At 43.9% G+C, this 16,613-nt stretch overlaps 1 protein-coding gene and 1 non-coding gene across 2 annotated transcripts; both read right to left on the minus strand.

Annotated features, from left to right (window-relative positions):
- Nucleotides 1-477: 477 nt before the first annotated feature.
- rpl3 (ribosomal protein L3) lies at nucleotides 478-9,096 on the minus strand. The gene is made up of 10 exons (XM_073033695.1): nucleotides 9,005-9,096; nucleotides 8,290-8,482; nucleotides 5,837-6,005; nucleotides 5,447-5,582; nucleotides 3,657-3,843; nucleotides 3,213-3,373; nucleotides 2,686-2,787; nucleotides 2,500-2,595; nucleotides 1,780-1,899; nucleotides 478-586 (listed from the first exon to the last, which is right to left on the minus strand). Exons 1-10 carry the CDS (start codon nucleotides 9,005-9,007, stop codon nucleotides 542-544), a joined length of 1,212 nt encoding a protein of 403 aa, XP_072889796.1. The 5' UTR covers nucleotides 9,008-9,096; the 3' UTR covers nucleotides 478-541.
- On the minus strand, nucleotides 3,439-3,533 carry LOC140719528 (small nucleolar RNA U83B). The gene has a single exon (XR_012096943.1). It is a non-coding gene; the product is annotated as a small nucleolar RNA U83B (small nucleolar RNA).
- Nucleotides 9,097-16,613: the final 7,517 nt, after the last annotated feature.

A 16,613-nucleotide genomic window follows, 5' to 3' on the forward strand; every position in this document is an offset into this window, starting at 1 on the left:
GCCTTAACCACTTGGCCATGTGCCAACAATATAGAACACAGCTAAAGATTTGTGAAAAGTCTTTTTTAAAGCTAATGTCCATCAGACATTAAAACAGGTGTTAATGGATTGGCAAATTTGAAGTCAATTTTAAGGAAAACTCCAGTCAAATATCAAAGTGTTATGTTTGGGTTTGATAAAACTACAAGAAAATGCTTCACACTAATCTTGCTAGTAGTTCACATCTAGCAATTGTTGACCCAATTACTGATTGATATTGTTATCCCTATAGCTAAATCCAATTATGCGACAAACCCAGATGGCAAAGCAACAGGGAGAATATAGTTCTAGAGGACAACATGCTAAGCCAAGAGTGGGACAACTGCTGTAATTACCCCAAAAGGAATGCTATACACTTTTGGAATTGTGGTGAATTAATAGCAAAGGAAATAGAAAGGCAGTTTGGAAACAAATAACTAAACACAAAAAGACCAAATATTTAATGTAATTTGCTTTTTAAAAGCAGTTATTTATTGACCAATTACAATCATTGGCTCAAGATTTATGCACCTTCTTCCTTTGCAATCCGATCCTTCTTCAGTGGTCCCTGAAAGGAGAAAGACAAGTAATGAGCAAATCACAAGACCCAGTCAGAACAAAGCCAGTCAATCCTGAGAACAGTAATTCAACAGGGTAAAACAAATCTAATGACTGAAGTAGTATCATGTGCTGTGGACAAAGGGAAACCTGTGAATATATCATTTATTTATTTGAGATACAATGCAGGATGGGCCCTTCGAGCCACACCACCCAGCAATCTCCCAATTTAATCCAAGCCTAATCATGGGACAATTTACAATGACCAATTAACCTACCAACCAAGACTACAGGAAAAAACATCTTACAGACAGTGGCAGAAACTGAACCTGGGTCACCTGTAAAGATACCAGTCTCCAGAAGACATTTAACATGCTATGCCAAGCTTATTAGAAAATGCAATACAGTTAGATCAGTCAGCTAACAGGAAAGAGTAGATATAAATGTATCTTTTGCTGGTAAGATGTAGGAGTTGGTGCACTTTAACCTTTGGTACCAAAGGAGCAGCTACAAGAATACAGTGTACACTTAGCAGGAAAAATATAAAAGCATTTGGATGAGACAGAATTGAAATCATCCTTAAATAAGGCAAGTGCATTATAATGCAGTTCAAAGGTTCACAAACCGATTATCTGGAAGGATTATCATAAATGAACAGGCAAAGTTCACGTCTGCGGGAGAAGGGAAATGGAGGGCTATGGTTCAAGAGCAGGTTGATGGGACTAGTTAGAATTCAGTACTGACTATATGGGCCGAAGCACCTATTCTTGTGCTGTAGTGCTATGACTATCCTAGATGGGTTTGGAGGTCTGTTCTGAAAGGAAGATATGGCATATCCTGTGGGAGGATACCAAATTATGGATAAAGGTTTGCCACATTTGGGCCAAAACAAAACTTCCTGCCCACCAGTCATGAATCTTTGAAACTCCAAGGAAAAGCAAAATCTTTAAAGTAGATTCTTGATACACAACAAAAAGTTGCTAGGATACATTGGAATATGATGTTAATTCTAACCAGATTAGTACTATCTCAAAATGAAGTATGTAGCAAGTTTGAGTTAAGCAGCCTAATGAAAAATCACCTTCCCATCAACAGCCCAAGCACATTCAGCAGATGAAAGATCACAGGCTTTTTGTGCTCTTCCCCATTTGCAATTTGATAAAGACTTGTTATAAAAAACAGACAATTCTAAGAGCCACTCACCATGAATGCCTTCTTCTCTTCAATAGTCTGGAAGCGACCGTGACCAAACTTGGAAGAGGTGTCGATGAATTTCAGGTCTATCTTCTCCAAAGCACGACGGCTTGTTTGAACCAATAGTGACTGCAGAATTCAAAGTGAACGGTAAGCAATCTGCAGAAGGAACTGCTGGCCAAATTTGGACAGATCCATCCCAAGCAGTCAACATATTCACAAACTTGAAATACAGATATTAAGACTACACTTACAGTAAATAAGTGGGCTTTATAATCCCATCAATTCTACTGTCCAAGAATACAAGTCTTCCACACTGACTACAACCGGTCAAGATAATCCATGATCGCAACTAATTACAACACTGCCAATGCACCCAAATCCCATGAAAAAACCTGCTATTAATCTCTTGTCTCACCCCAACTAAAGGAAGCTTCGTTAATGGCAAACTTAAAAGCAAACTATAACTCAGCAGGATTAGCATGCCATAGAAATAAACTACCTACCCTGCATTGGAGGTGTCCAATCATGACCAAAGTCCAAACATTTAACTCAGTATTATGATTCTCATCTGGCAGTCCAGTACAATAACTAGTCCTAAAACTTTCAGACTGACTTACAAGTCAAAACACATTTACTTAACAGCCTGGCTCCAGGGATTCCTTCCAAATTCCCCACCTGTAAGATAGTGGAAACCAGCAAGATACAATAGAACTAAGAGGCAGTCACCTTGCGCAGAGTGAGCACACGTTTCTTGGTACCAACGACACAGCCTTTCACCATCAGGAAGTCATTGGTCACCTCACCATAGTGGGGAAATCCTCCCTGTTGGAACAATGAGAGTAACCGTTAGAACCCAAGGCTTAAGTTGACGGCCCACTTAAGTGGAATGCCACTGATATTCTGTTCACTCACCAGAGGATTGATGCTCTTGTCTGTCAGATCATATTCAGTAGAAGCATTGTTCTTTACTAATTTGCCATCCTTTTTCTGGAAGCCCGCTCCAATCCGGTAGATCTGCAAAGGGGATATTTCTATTAGACCGCAGCTCTAAAGGGATTTGGTACAATAGAAATGCCAAGATACTAATCTGCACTGAGCTGCAGTCTTTATCATGCCAGCTGTACTAACCTGATGTACAGAAATCAAAACCTAGTTACAGGAGATACTACTACTTAATAAATAGCCACCTGAAACAATTTCACCTGTTCTGTATCTAGATTAAAATCAATCTGGTCTTTTTTTAAATGGGCATTTTTGAGAAATTCACTTAAGTGAGTAAGCAATGTCAAATCATATTGTTGTAAAACATGAACTGCTTCAGAAACGTCTGCGTCTGTAAGAAATCCTCCCCACAGTTTAGCCTCCAGTTTCGAAGCTCAGTGACTGAGCAAAGACATTTGCTTTGCAGCATCCTGCCATTTTGATCACAGCACACTTACCTTCTTGTTGATCTCAGTGCGGTGGTGGTAACCCTTCTGACCAGCACGAGCAACAGAGAAAGCCACACGGGCAGGATGCCAGGCTCCAATACAGGCAACCTTACGTAGACCTTTGTGAGTTTTCCTCGGCAGTTTCTTTGTGTGCCATCGGCTTGTCACACCTTGAGAAGAGGAAGGACAATCACTAAAGACGTAGAGTCTATTAGATACAACTCTTCATCTCATTGGAGATCTCAGAAGGAAGGCAGCATGGAACGGTTCCTCATCAGAATCAGGTGCCATTACCAACACTTATTCCACGTTATCATCATAGTATACTCCCAACAAAGACAAAGCATTGTATTATACTGAAGACTGATTTCATATTTAGTAAAGCCTTAGATAAGTTAACTTCCTGGTGACTTAAAAATTAAGCATCTGAAATGAAATAAGTATGCTGCCTACCCTTGAAGCCATGGCCCTTGGTTACACCAATGACGTCGATCATCTCATCTTGACCAAATACGGAACTGATAGCAACCTGCTGTTCCAGCTTCTCTCTTGCCCAGTCAACTTTATCAGCAATTGTTCCACCATTCAACTGGATCTCCATCATGTGGGATTTCTTCTGGCGCAAAGGAAGCAAGCGCATCTGTAAAATAGAAATTAAAGATTAGAGCTGGAGTTCCAAAGGACAGCAGTACACCAATTACCCATTTCTTATATCATCCTCCTGAAGCCTCCAGTGGCAGTCTACAACATGCCCCACGTTTCCAAATGAGATAGGTTGCACAGGCCTACACCTGCTTAGAGCAATTCCATATTCAGCACTAATCCGACCTATTCTCTCCACATTCCCAGCCCTTTTATGCTATGGACTCCTACCACATCACTCACATTTCTCAGTATTGTATTTATTTATTTCTGTATTTGCAGTTTGTGGGTTTTTATTTGCACATTGGCAGTTATCCATCCTGTTGGGTGCAGTCTTTAACCTATTCTATCGTGCTTCTTGTATTTATTGTGATTGCCTATCAGAAAATCTCAGCAATATACATGGTGACATATGTACTTAGATAATTTGAACTTCCATTACCCTCCAACCTCCCGATTGTAAATTAAAATGCTACAAATTCTTCCAGTAATATCCAAGTATCACTAAAAGATTGAGATTATGAAAGGTTCGTGATTTGAAAAGCCAAATATGATGATACTGTTATTCACCTACAAGTCGACATGTTCAATCACCTTAACTACATTGCAACAGGTAACAAAAGCCACTGTCCACAACCCCAATTACTATTTCACCAGGGTTTCCAAATATTCCACAGCCCAAAGCTGGACGCAAGTTCTCATAGACATCTATAGCCAAATATCCCATCAGCAATCAATTGAGGACACAGCATTAAAATTAACTGAATTGTACATTCCTAGACTGTTTCAAGGTTTTGCAGGTTGATGTTTAATATTGTTATTTGCTCAATTTTTGCCATCTATCGGATTTGTTTTTTGCATGTTGTTTCTTTGTTCTTTGACTGTCTGCAGGAAAGAATCTTGTGGTTGTGCACTGCATACACACTTTTGATAATACATACTTTAAATCTTTAATCACATGTGGTCAACTACCACATGTAAGTATGAAGATTAAGGGATTGGACACACTAGAGGCAGGAAACGTGTTCCTGATGTTGGGTGAGTCCAAAACCAGAGGCCAGAGTTTAAGAATAACAGGTAGGCCATTTAGAACGGAGCTGAGGAAAAAAAATTTTCACCCGGAGTTGTGGATCTATGGAATGCTCTGCCTCAGAAGACAGTGGAGGCCAATTCTCTGGATGCTTTCAAGAAAGAGTTAGATAGAGCTCTTAAAGGGATATGAGAAGGCAGGAACGGGGTATGATTGTGGATGATCAGCTATGATCACATTGAATGGTGGTGCTTGCTCGAAGAGCCGAATGGCCTACTCCTGCACGTATTGTCTATCGTCACCACCCATAACCCATAAAGACCCCATGACCAGGCCTTACAATCACAGAACAGTGAACAAAAAGCAGGGGTAGTGTCCCATCTAAAATTTAGAAATGAAAAGCAGTAAAATTCACTATTGTGAAGATTTCACTGACCCTTTAGGCTGTGTATGGCATTGTACAGACACAACTGCTTCACAAAAAGCAATTGCAGGAACAGTACCAGCCAAAAGCAAGATGTTTTATACTAGATACCAGATATAGCTAATTAGGTCAAGTCCCAAAGCTTACCTGTGTGTGAGCAATGATGCGAATGACTTGACAGTATTTCTTCATGCTGTTCAAATCCTTCTCCAGCTGTTTCTTGCCATCCTCATCTTGCCACTTCTTGCAATACTTTGTGAAAGCCTTCTTTTTAGATTTGTACCTTTACAAAGAGACAAGAGAACATTGGCGCGACCCCTCATCACACGTAGTGCGAGCGGAAGGAATCAGCACCACCAAGAATGGGCGGCTCATTGTTGTTTTCAAAGGACATTTTCCTCCAACAAACAGAGCCAGAGCTCATCGAACTGTGTTTCCACAGTCGAGCGGAGCTGCTGATAATCAAATGCAAATTTTAACACCATTCCGCTTAGAATAATTTACAGAAGTGACACTAGAATTGTTTAGCATAGTTACCAGTTCTTGTAGAAACGCCTCTTGCATTCGTCACTCATATGCTCCGCAAATATAGTTTTAAAAGCACGAAGACCACGTGGAGTTTCAACATAGCCGACGAGGCCAATGATTACCATTGGAGGAGTTTCAATCACTGTAACTGCCTCTACTACCTCCTTCTTGTTCACCTCTGCAAGAAATTATCAGAAATATTAACAATTTGTATTTTCCCCTAGCAATATCACATTTGGTTTACCCAGTCATGGGAACAGCTATGATTCAGCTGGAAGAATGGACACAATGCCTCTACCACTGCAGCTAAGCCACATGGTGCTGGTGAATAAAGAAAAAGGTTGCTAATGGCAAATCATTTCAAGCCCATTTTTACCACACTGGTCAGGAAACTCGACATTCAGCAAAAGCCACTACTAGCGACTGTTTATGTCCGCCCGTCGAGTTTATCATCATGTGTAGTTACACAAGCCATAAGCTGAGACAAGAAAAATATGCAGATGCTGGAAAATCAAGCAACATGCACAAAACGCCTTCTGGCCTGCTGCATACCAGCATTTTGTGTGTGTTGCTTTAACCTGAGGGTTCCCAATCTGGGGTGTGCTGATCCCTTGCTTAATGATAATGGTCATGGTATTAAAAACCCTGCTCTAATCCAATTGTACAAACAGTGCCATTTTTATCTACATATTTAATAAATAATAAATGTACTTTGTAAATCATTGTTCACTCCAACAATTACATTTGCCTCTTACCCTCATCATTCAGATTAACACAACTGGGACGTTACACAATTTGAAATTCAACAGGTCCATAAATCAAGTAAATGAACGTGAAGAAGCAGCTTTGTAACAATTGTTGCAGAGTGGCTAAAATAAGCCCATTATACAACTAAGTCCTATCTCACTGCCCAAGACCCTGAACTATACATGGTGCATGTAACAGAATGGACAGCACCTCAATGCTGCTCATTAGACCCCAAAATCAAAGTTCAAAAAGTTTTTAAGTATATTTTATTATTGAAGTACCATATACAGCTATGAGATTCTTTTAAAAGTATATTTAAGTAATTTTGAAACAATTTTCTGCAGCCCACAGAAAGTCACTGAAGATCAGCTGCTCCAGTTTGAATGACATTGGCTGTGGAATGAATGACATTGGCTGTGGAATGAATGACATTGGCTGTGGAAATGTCCCTAGCACATCTCTCAATGCCTACCTTGCAAGTTAAATTGGTCTATGTGTACTAGAAAACAATGGCTTGAGTGGGAATCTGGCAGCCAGGTTTTAATCAACTTATCTTAACTGCAATCTGGGGTATACTTCCGTAGGAAATCAATATCCAGAGATCCCCACCACCCAGGTCATGCTCTCTTCTCGCTGCTGCCATCAAATAGAGCCTCAGGATTCACACCACTGGGTTCAAGAAGTTACTACCCAACCATCTGCTCTTTCTTGAACAAGAGGGGATAACATCACTCACTTGCCCCATCATTGTGATGCTTTCCACAAAGGACTACCTCATTATCTCATCTTCTCATTATTTATTGCCATATTTATATTTGCATTTGAAGTTTGTTGTATTTGGCACACTGGTTGACCTTGTATTGATCCTGTTATAGTTACTATTCTATAGATTTGCTGAGTATGCCCACAAGATGAATCAGAGTTGTAGATGGTGATATTTATGTACTTTGATAATGAAATTTACTTTGTACTCACAAGGATACAAGTAACTGACAATATAGGAAACAGGGCAAGCGTAAAGGCCTGGAACTCGATGCACTCCTGGGCAGTGGAAACAAATTGGGAGCTTTTCAGTGGGGAATGGTGCAGGCAGGCAAGAGAAAATCATTTACTTTCCAAATAGAATATAGGGTAATGTGACCAGATTCAATTCCCTGAAGAGCCAGGACAAGTTCAACAGGCAACATGTCCGCCTCTTGTCAGTATCATGCAAACAGGCCCTTCAGCCCAACTCTTCCATAATAAGGAGATACCCCCGAAATTTCCACAACCAAAATATCAGAGGAACTCAGCAGGTCAGGTGGCATCAATGGAAATGAATCAAGGGTGTCTGACTGCACTTGGCCCAATGCTGTGAAATTTTAAGCACACAGTAAACCATTGCATGCAACCTGCTTGGCATTGATTAGACTAAGAGTGCAATACAAGCAGGCACTAAAATGCAGGCTTAGAGCTTATTCAGGTATTAAGAATCAAAAGTGATGGGTCCTCACAATATGGATACTGTTAAGACATTGCCCTAAAGGTGGGGCAGATTCAGGTCACCCGTTTTAAGATACAAATGCCTTTCATGAGACTAGGAACATTGTAATTATTAAGACCTAGAAGAGGCCAAAGAGATAACACACAGCACAGCAGGAACAAATATGCGCATGGCCTGCCGCTCGAGTTTCCTGTTCTCAAACCACACACGTGAATATTAAACCATTACTCACTGGATCCAGGCCTGTCGACATCTCGCACGATGTGGGTCATGCCGGCTTTGTACCCCAGGAAGGCCGTCAAGTGGACAGGCTTGCTAGGGTCATCCTTGGGGAAGCTCTTCACTTTGCCCCTGTGCCTGCGGCTCCTCTTGCGGGGCAGGAAGCCCAGGGAGCCGTGCCTGGGCGCCGAGAACTTACGGTGAGACTGAAAGATGGGGGAAAGACAAAATAAAATGTTGCTGCATGCGAAACCACGCCCTTTGGAGGTGCAGAACTATCTCAATACATATAGGGACAACTTTAAATAAATTATTGTACAACTGACCAACTCTACAGACCGAAATCCCCGATGTTTCGCCCTCCCGGTCTACTACAGAACCGCCTTTCCAGACCCAGTTTGTGTGGGTCCATTTTAGAGTAGAGTGGGCACCGATTTAACTAGTTCTATCGGCTCGAACGAGAAGCTCTAACAGCCCTGTAATCAAACCGCGGAGGATGGGAACAGGATGGCTCCGATTTTAATCGGATTTGCAGTCAGCGAGCGATCGCCATTTTGTACCCCTCACAAGAGTCATCGAGCACCTTTCCCCCGCTTTAACTCTAAAACATCCGATCAATATAACATTACTACGTTCGATAAAGGCGGCTGAAATGACTTGGTGGCGGCAGGAAAGCGCTAGGTGCTCGGATGGCGGTGATTCGCATCGGCTTGTTTCACACAACTCACCATTCCGCAGCCGGGCCTGACACCGAGAGAGAGAGAGAGAGCCGAGCGCCCGGCCCCGCCCTTTTATAGCCGGGCCGTGACGTCACTTCCGCGCATGCGCTCCCTCCGCTCTGATTCTCCACATTTATCCCACATTCCCCGCAGTGTTCTTTGCCTCTCCCATGTGCAAAGGGACGGTCGCAATTTTTGCATCTATTTTTCACCTCTGCAAAAGTTTCTGAAGAAGAAAGTGCTACTTTTTTTTTGACGAAGTTCTCACAGTCAGCAACAGGGAACAGTAACAGCTCCGTAAAGCTCCTTGCAACGGGAGTTCTCAAACTTTTTTTTATGCCATCGACCGCCCCCCCCCCCATTCCAGGTTGGGAACCCTTGCCTTGCAAACACTATTATGATTTCCTTCATATTTGAAGGATAGCAACTTCAATTTTTTAAAAAAAACAGCATTCTCACGGAAGCAGCCCACAATTTGCCTCGGCTCGAGATGCTGGAAGTCAGAAGCAACACACAAAATGCTGGGTAGGCAGAATCTATGGAAATGGATAAACTGATGTGGTTTACAGGACTGATGAAGGATGTTGGCCCGAAACTTGGACTGTTTTATTCATTTCCATTTGTCTCGATCAGGGGTTTCCAACCCGGGGTGCAGACTCCTTGCTTAATGCTATCAGTCCATGGCATAAAAAGGTTAAGAACCCCTGGCCCAGACTATTGTGCTCAACTCCAATAAGCTATGAATCCACTACACTCAGATTCACGAGTTCACGAGTGAGGGCACTGTCTACTGACCTTACCAGATAGTAGTTCATGTTGTCTGTGTTTAATAATTCTTTGTGATATGTATGATATGTATTTCATATTTGGTATGTATCATATATATATGTGTGTGTGTATGTGATGGTTATTAATATATTGGTTACTGTGCTTTACATCCTGATTCAAAGAAAGGTCTCATTTTTATATACATTACAGTATATGGTTACATACGTCATGTACATATATATAGTTAAATGACAATAAATTTGACTTGACCACTTGATTAAGCATTCTTTTTCATTTAAATAATTAATTATGGTTTATATCAAGTCAAGTCAAGTCACTTTTTATTGTCATTTCGACCATAGCTGCTGGTACAGTACACAGTAAAAACGAGACAATGTTTATCAGGACATGAAACAGTACAAAAACTAGACTGAACTACGTAAAACAACACAAAAACCACACTCGACTACAGACCTACCCAGGACTGCATAAAGTGCACAAAATGGTGCAGGCATTACAATAAATAATAAACAAGACAATAGGCACAGTAGAGGGCAGTAAGTTGGTGTCAGTCCAGGCTCTGGGTATTGAGGAGTCTGATGACCTGGTGGAAGAAACTGTCACATAGTTTGGCCGTGAGAGCCCGAATGCTTCGGTGCCTTTTCCCAGATGGCAGGAGGGAGAAGAGTTTGTATGAGGGGTGCGTGGGGTCCTTCATAATGCTGTTTGCTTTGCGGATGCAGCATGTGGTATAAATGTCTGTGATGGCAGGAAGAGAGACCCCGATGATCTTCTCAGCTGACCTCACTATCTGCTGCAGGGTCTTGCGATCCAAGATGGTGCAATTTCCAAACCAGGCAGTGATGCAGCTGCTCAGGATGCTCTCAGTACATCCCCTGTAGAATGTGGTGAGGATGGGGGGTGGGAGATGGACTTTCCTCAGCCTTCACAGAAAGTAGAGACACTGCTGGGCTTCCTTTGCTATGGAGCCGGTGTTGAGGGACCAGCTGAGATTCTCCGTCAGGTGAACACCAAGAAATTTGGTGCTCTTTACGATCTGTACCGAGGAGCTGTTGATGTTCAGCGGGGAGTGGTCGCTCCGTGCCCTCCTGAAGTCAACAACCATCTCTTTTGTTTTGTACACATTCAGAGACAGGTTGTTGGCTCTGCACCAGTCCGTTAGCCGCTGCACCTCCTCTCTGTAAGCTGACTCGTCGTTCTTGCTGATGAGACCCACCACGGTGGTGTCATCGGCGAACTTGATGATATGGTTGGAGCTGTGTGTTGCAGCACAGTCGTGGGTCAGCAGAGTGAACACATTGGACTGAGCACGCAGCCCTGGGGGGCCCCTGTGCTCAGTGTGATGGTGTTGGAGATGCTGCTCCCGATCCAGACTGACTGAGGTCTCCCAGTCAGGAAGTCTAGGATCCAGTTGCAGAGGGAGGTGTTCAGGCCCAATAGGCTCAACTTTCCAATCAGTTTCTGAGGAATGATTGTGTTGAATGCTGAACTAAAGTCTATGAACAGCATTCGAACGTATGTGTCTTTTTTGTCTAGGTGGGTTAGGACCAGGTGGAGGGTGCTGACAATGGCGTCGTCTGTTGAGCGGTTGGGATGGTACACAATCTGCAGGGGGTCCAGTGAGGGGGGCAGCAGGGTCTTGATGTGCCTCATGACAAGGCTTTCGAAACACTTCATGATGATGGATGAGAGTGCAACGGGACGGTAGTCATTTAGGCAGGACACTGAAGACTTCTTCAGCACGGGGACAATGGTGGCGGCCTTGAAGCACGTTGGAACGGTACATGTTGAAGATTTCAGTGAGAACATCTGCCAGCTGGTCTGCACATCCTCTGAGCACTCTACCAGGAATATTGTCTGGTCCAGCAGCCTTCCGTGGGTTGACCCTGCACAGGGTTCTCCTCACATCGGCCATGGAGAGACACAGCACGTGGTCATTTGGAGGAGGGGTGGACTTCCCAGCCACCATGTCATTTTCCACCTCAAAATGAGCATAGAAGTTGTTCAGCACATCTGGGAGGGAGGCATCACCCGCACAGTCAGGTGATGTTGTCCTGTAGTTGGTGATGTCCTGGATGCCCTTCCACATGCGCCGAGTATCGCCGCTGTCCTGGAAGTGGTGTGGATTCCCTGGGCATGTGCACACTTTTCCCCTCTGATGGCCGGGGACAGTTTGCTGTTGTTAGGGCTGCCTTGTCGCCTGCTCTGAAGGCGGAGTCACAGGTCCCCAGCAGCGCGCGCACCTCCGCTGTCATCCATGGCTTCTGGTTAGCGCGTATAGTGATGGTCTTGGACACAGTGACGTCATCGATGCACTTGCTGATGTAGCTGGTCACTGATGCTGTGTACTCCTCTAAGTTGGTAGAGCCGCCATCGGTTGCAGCCTCCCTGAACATGTCCCAGTCAGTGTTCTCAAAGCAGTCTTGAAGAGCAGAGATGGCTCCTGCTGGCCAGGTTTTCACCTGCTTCTGAACTGGTCTGAAGCGCCTGACAAGCAGTCTGTATGCTGGGATTAGCATAACAGAGATATGGTCTGTATAAATAGGTGAATTACATACCATATGATTAAGTCAAGTCACTTTTATTGTCATTTCGACCATAACTGCTACGTACAGTATATAGTAAAAATGAGATGATGTTTTTCAGGACCACGGTGTTACATGACACAGTACGAAAACTAGACTGAACTACGTAAAAAAACAACACAGAGAGAAAAAAAAAACAACTACACTAGACTACAGACCTACCCAGGACTGCATAAAGTGCACTAAACAATGCAGGCATTACAATAAATAATATACAGGACAATAGGGCAGTAAAGTGTCAGTCCAGGCTCTGGGTATTGAGGAGTCTGATAGCTTGGAGGAAGAAATTGTTATATAGTCTGGTTGTGAGAGCCCGAATGCTTCGGTGCCTTTTCCCAGATGGCAGGAGGGAGAAGAGTTTGTATGAGGGGTGTGTGGGGTCCTTCATAATGCTGTTTGCTTTGCGGATGTAGCGTGTAGTGTAAATGTCTGTGATGGCGGGAAGAGAGACCCCGATGATCTTCTCAGCTGACCTCACTATCCGCTGCAGGGTCTTGCGATCCGAGATGGTGCAATTTCCAAACCAGGCAGTGATGCAGCTGCTCAGGATGCTCTCAATACAACCCCTGTAGAATGTGATGAGGATGGGGAGTGGGAGATGGACTTTCCTCAGCCTTCGCAGAAAGTAGAGACGCTGCTGGGCTTTCTTTGCTATGGAGCTGGTGTTGAGGGACCAGCTGAGATTCTCCGCCAGGTGAACACGAAGAAATTTGGTGCTCTTAACAATCTCTACCGAGGAGCTGTCGATGTTCAGCAGGGAGTGGTATGGGCGCACCTCACTTAAAGTAAACATGAAGTTAGACCCGGATTCCTGAACTCCCATGTCTTCTTTTGAATCAGTTTTTATGTTTTGGAGTTGCAAAACATTTGCCACAGCAGCTTATCGCAGCCACCTCTCATCGCCATTGACTGGGATTTGAGGCACCATCACTGTTACGGGTTCTCCCTGTGAAGGTGTGGGTTTTCTCTGAATGCTACTGTTTCCTCCCACATCCCGATGTGCTGGAAGATTAACTGACTACTGTAAGTTTCCCCAAGTGTAGGTGGGTGGAAAACAATTAAACTGGAGTTGATACACATGTGAGAGAAAACAGATTACAGTGATGGCACTAATGGGATGCTCTGCTGGGAGCTAGCATGGGTTTATTCCTGAATAGTCAGCTGAGCTATAAAAAGTTAGTTGATTGACTTTCTTGTATTTAATATCTACTAACTCAAGCTTGTCTAATGTCACTTCCAGTACACAAGTGGTGTCATCGTCATTATGTGGGAGATCATGGTTTTATGATGGTTCTTGGCAAGTTTTCCTACAGAAGTGCTTTGTCATTGCCTTCTTCTGGACAGTGTCATTACAAGTTGGGTGACCCCAGCCATTGTCAATACTCTTCGGAGATTGTCAGTGGTCACATAGCCAGGACTTGTGATATGCGCCATCCACCACCTGCCCCCATGGCTTCATATCATCCTGATCGGTTGGATGGGGGGAAATGTAAGCACCGTTGTAACAAGTTTACTGTCACCTTCCTCTCAGCTTGAACCGGTCTGGCCGTTCTCCTCTGACCTCTCTCATTAACAAGGCATTTCCACCCACAGAAATGCTCCTCACTGGATTTTTATTTTGTTTTGTTTTTCTCACCATTCTCTATAAACTCCAGCGACCGCTGTGCATGAAAATCCCAGATCAGATTCGGAAATACTCAAACCACCCTGTCTGGCACCACAAACACGATAAAATATAGATAGATAGATAGATAGATAGATAGATAGATAGATAGATAGATACTTTATTCATCCCCATGGGGAAATTCAACATTTTTTCCAATGTCCCATACACTTGTTGTAGCAAAAACTCATTACATACAATACTTAACTCAGTAATAATATGATATGCATCTAAATCACTATCTCAAAAAGCATTAATACTAGCTTTAAAAAAGTTCTTAAGTCCTGGCAGTTGAATTGTAAAGCCTAATGGCATTGGGGAGTATTGACCTCTTCATCCTGTCTGAGGAGCATTGCATCGACAGTAACCTGTCGCTGAAACTGCTTCTCTGTCTCTGGATGGTGCTATGTAGAGGATGTTCAGGGTTTTCCATAATTGACCGTAGCCTACTCAGCGCCCTTCGCTCAGCTACCGATGTTAAACTCTCCAGTACTTTGCCCACGACAGAGCCCGCCTTCCTTATCAGCTTATTAAGACGTGAGGCGTCCTTCTTCTTAATGCTTCCTCCCCAACACGCCACCACAAAGCAGATGCCGGAAACCCAAGCAACACTCTCAAATTGCTGGAGGAACTGAACAGGCCAGACAGCATCTATGGAAAAGACTGATATTTGGTCTTAACAACATATGAGCCTCTTGACCATGTCTGCATGCTTTTATGATTGGTTGATTAGATATTTTCTTTAATGAGCAGGTGTACAGGTGTACCTAATAAAGTGGCCACTACATATATTTTGTCCTTTCTTCATGAAGGTGATGCTCTTTTATTTTTTTCGCACATGGAATGTTGGAATTGCTGAGGCAAAGCATTTATTTCTTTTGGCTTTGTGTTTGCAGCAGACAACACACCCATTCTCCTTCATGGTTGGCAAATGCTGATCTTAAAGTTAACGATGAAGATGAGCTTTATTTGTCGTACGTTCACGGAAACACGCAGTAAAAAGCATCATTTGCATCAAACGATATCAGCCAGGGTTGCACTGGGGCGACTGCAAGTGTCGCCATGCCTCTGGCACCAAAATAACCCTAACTGGTACGTTTTAGGAATGTGGGAGGGAACCCAGAGCACCCAGAGGAAATCCACGCAGTCACGGGGAGAACATATCAACTTCTTGCAGGCAGTGGTGGGAATTGATCCTCGATTTGGCGGTGGGGGGGCAGGTGTTGCTGCAAACTAACCACTAACGCACACAAAATGTGGGAGGAACTCAGCAGGCCAGGCAGCATCTATGGAAAAGAGAAAACAGTCGACGTTTTGGGCCGAGACCCTTCAGCAGGACTGGAGAAAAAAAAGCTGAGAAGTGGATTTGAGAGTTGGGGGAGTGGAGAGAGAAATGCCAGGTGAGAGGTGAAACCAGGAAGGGGAGGGATGAAGTAAAGAGCTGGGAAGTTGATCGGGGAAAGGGACAGAAGGCCATGGAAGAAAGGAAAAGGGGCAGGAGCACCAGAGGGAGGCGATGGGCAGGCAAGGAGATGAGGTGAGAGAGGGAAAAGGGATGGAGGCTGGTGAAGGAGGGGGCAGTGGAGGGTCATTACCAGAAGTTCGAGAAATCAATGTTCATGCCATCAGGTTGGAGGCTACCCAGACAGAATATAAGGTGACAGAATAGGCATCCGTTAGTCTCGTGAGATCATGGATTTGCACCTTGGAAGGTTTCCAGGGCGCAGGCCTGGGCAGGGTTGTATGGGAGACCGGCAGTTGCCCAAGCTGCAGGCCTTCCCCTCTCCACGCCACCGATGTTGTCCAAGGGAAGGGCACTAGGACCCAAGCAGCTTGGCACTGGTGTCGTCGCAGAGCAATGTTTTGTTAAGTGCCTTGCTCAAGGACACACACGCAGCCTCAGCTGAGGCTCGAACCAGTGACCTTCAGATCGCTAGACCGATGCCTTATCCACTAAGCCACGCGCCAACACAAGGTGTTATATAAGGTGCAGCAGTAGAGGAGGCCATGGACTGACATGTCAGAATGGGAATGGGAAGTGGAATTAAAGTAAGTGTGTGTGTGTGTGTGTGTGTGTGTGTGTGTGTGTGTGTGTGTGTGTGTGTGTGTGTGTGTGTGTGTGTGTGTGTGTGTGTGTGTGTGTGTGTGTGTGTGTGTGTGTGTGTTTTCTCTGAACAACTGCTTTCTCCCTGTTGGTTACACGTTGCTTGAGTTAATGTACAAACGCCTTTGACTGAGGTGAATTAAAAGATCGGACAAACCAGCTCTGCCACTGCCTGGTCTGAATGACTGGTTTCACTAGCCCCTCGAGAATACTACACTATCCAATTAGATCACGGCTGATCAGTATTCTAATCCCAACTACCTGCTTCGGTTCCGTAACCCTTAATCCTACCGTGTAACAAAATTCAATCAATCTCAGCACTGAAATTTTAGCTTCAACAACCGGAATTCCAGTTCTGCACCATACTTTTTGTAAAGAGATGCTTGCAGTAATCTTCTCTAAGCAGCACAGCTCAAATTTTAAGGTGGTTTTTCACATTTCCATTTGAGATAGGCCATTCAGCCCATCAAATCCATG

Source organism: Hemitrygon akajei, chromosome 31, assembly GCF_048418815.1.
Source record: "Hemitrygon akajei chromosome 31, sHemAka1.3, whole genome shotgun sequence".
Taxonomy (NCBI): domain Eukaryota; kingdom Metazoa; phylum Chordata; class Chondrichthyes; order Myliobatiformes; family Dasyatidae; genus Hemitrygon; species Hemitrygon akajei.

Coding starts and splice junctions, on each gene's coding strand:
- rpl3 (XM_073033695.1), bottom strand. Junction 3,374..3,656: donor CAAGGGCCATGGCTTCAAGG/GTAGGCAGCATA, acceptor CCTCTTCTCAAG/GTGTGACAAGCCGATGGCAC. Junction 1,900..2,499: donor GTGTGCTCACTCTGCGCAAG/GTGACTGCCTCT, acceptor TGAATTCTGCAG/TCACTATTGGTTCAAACAAG.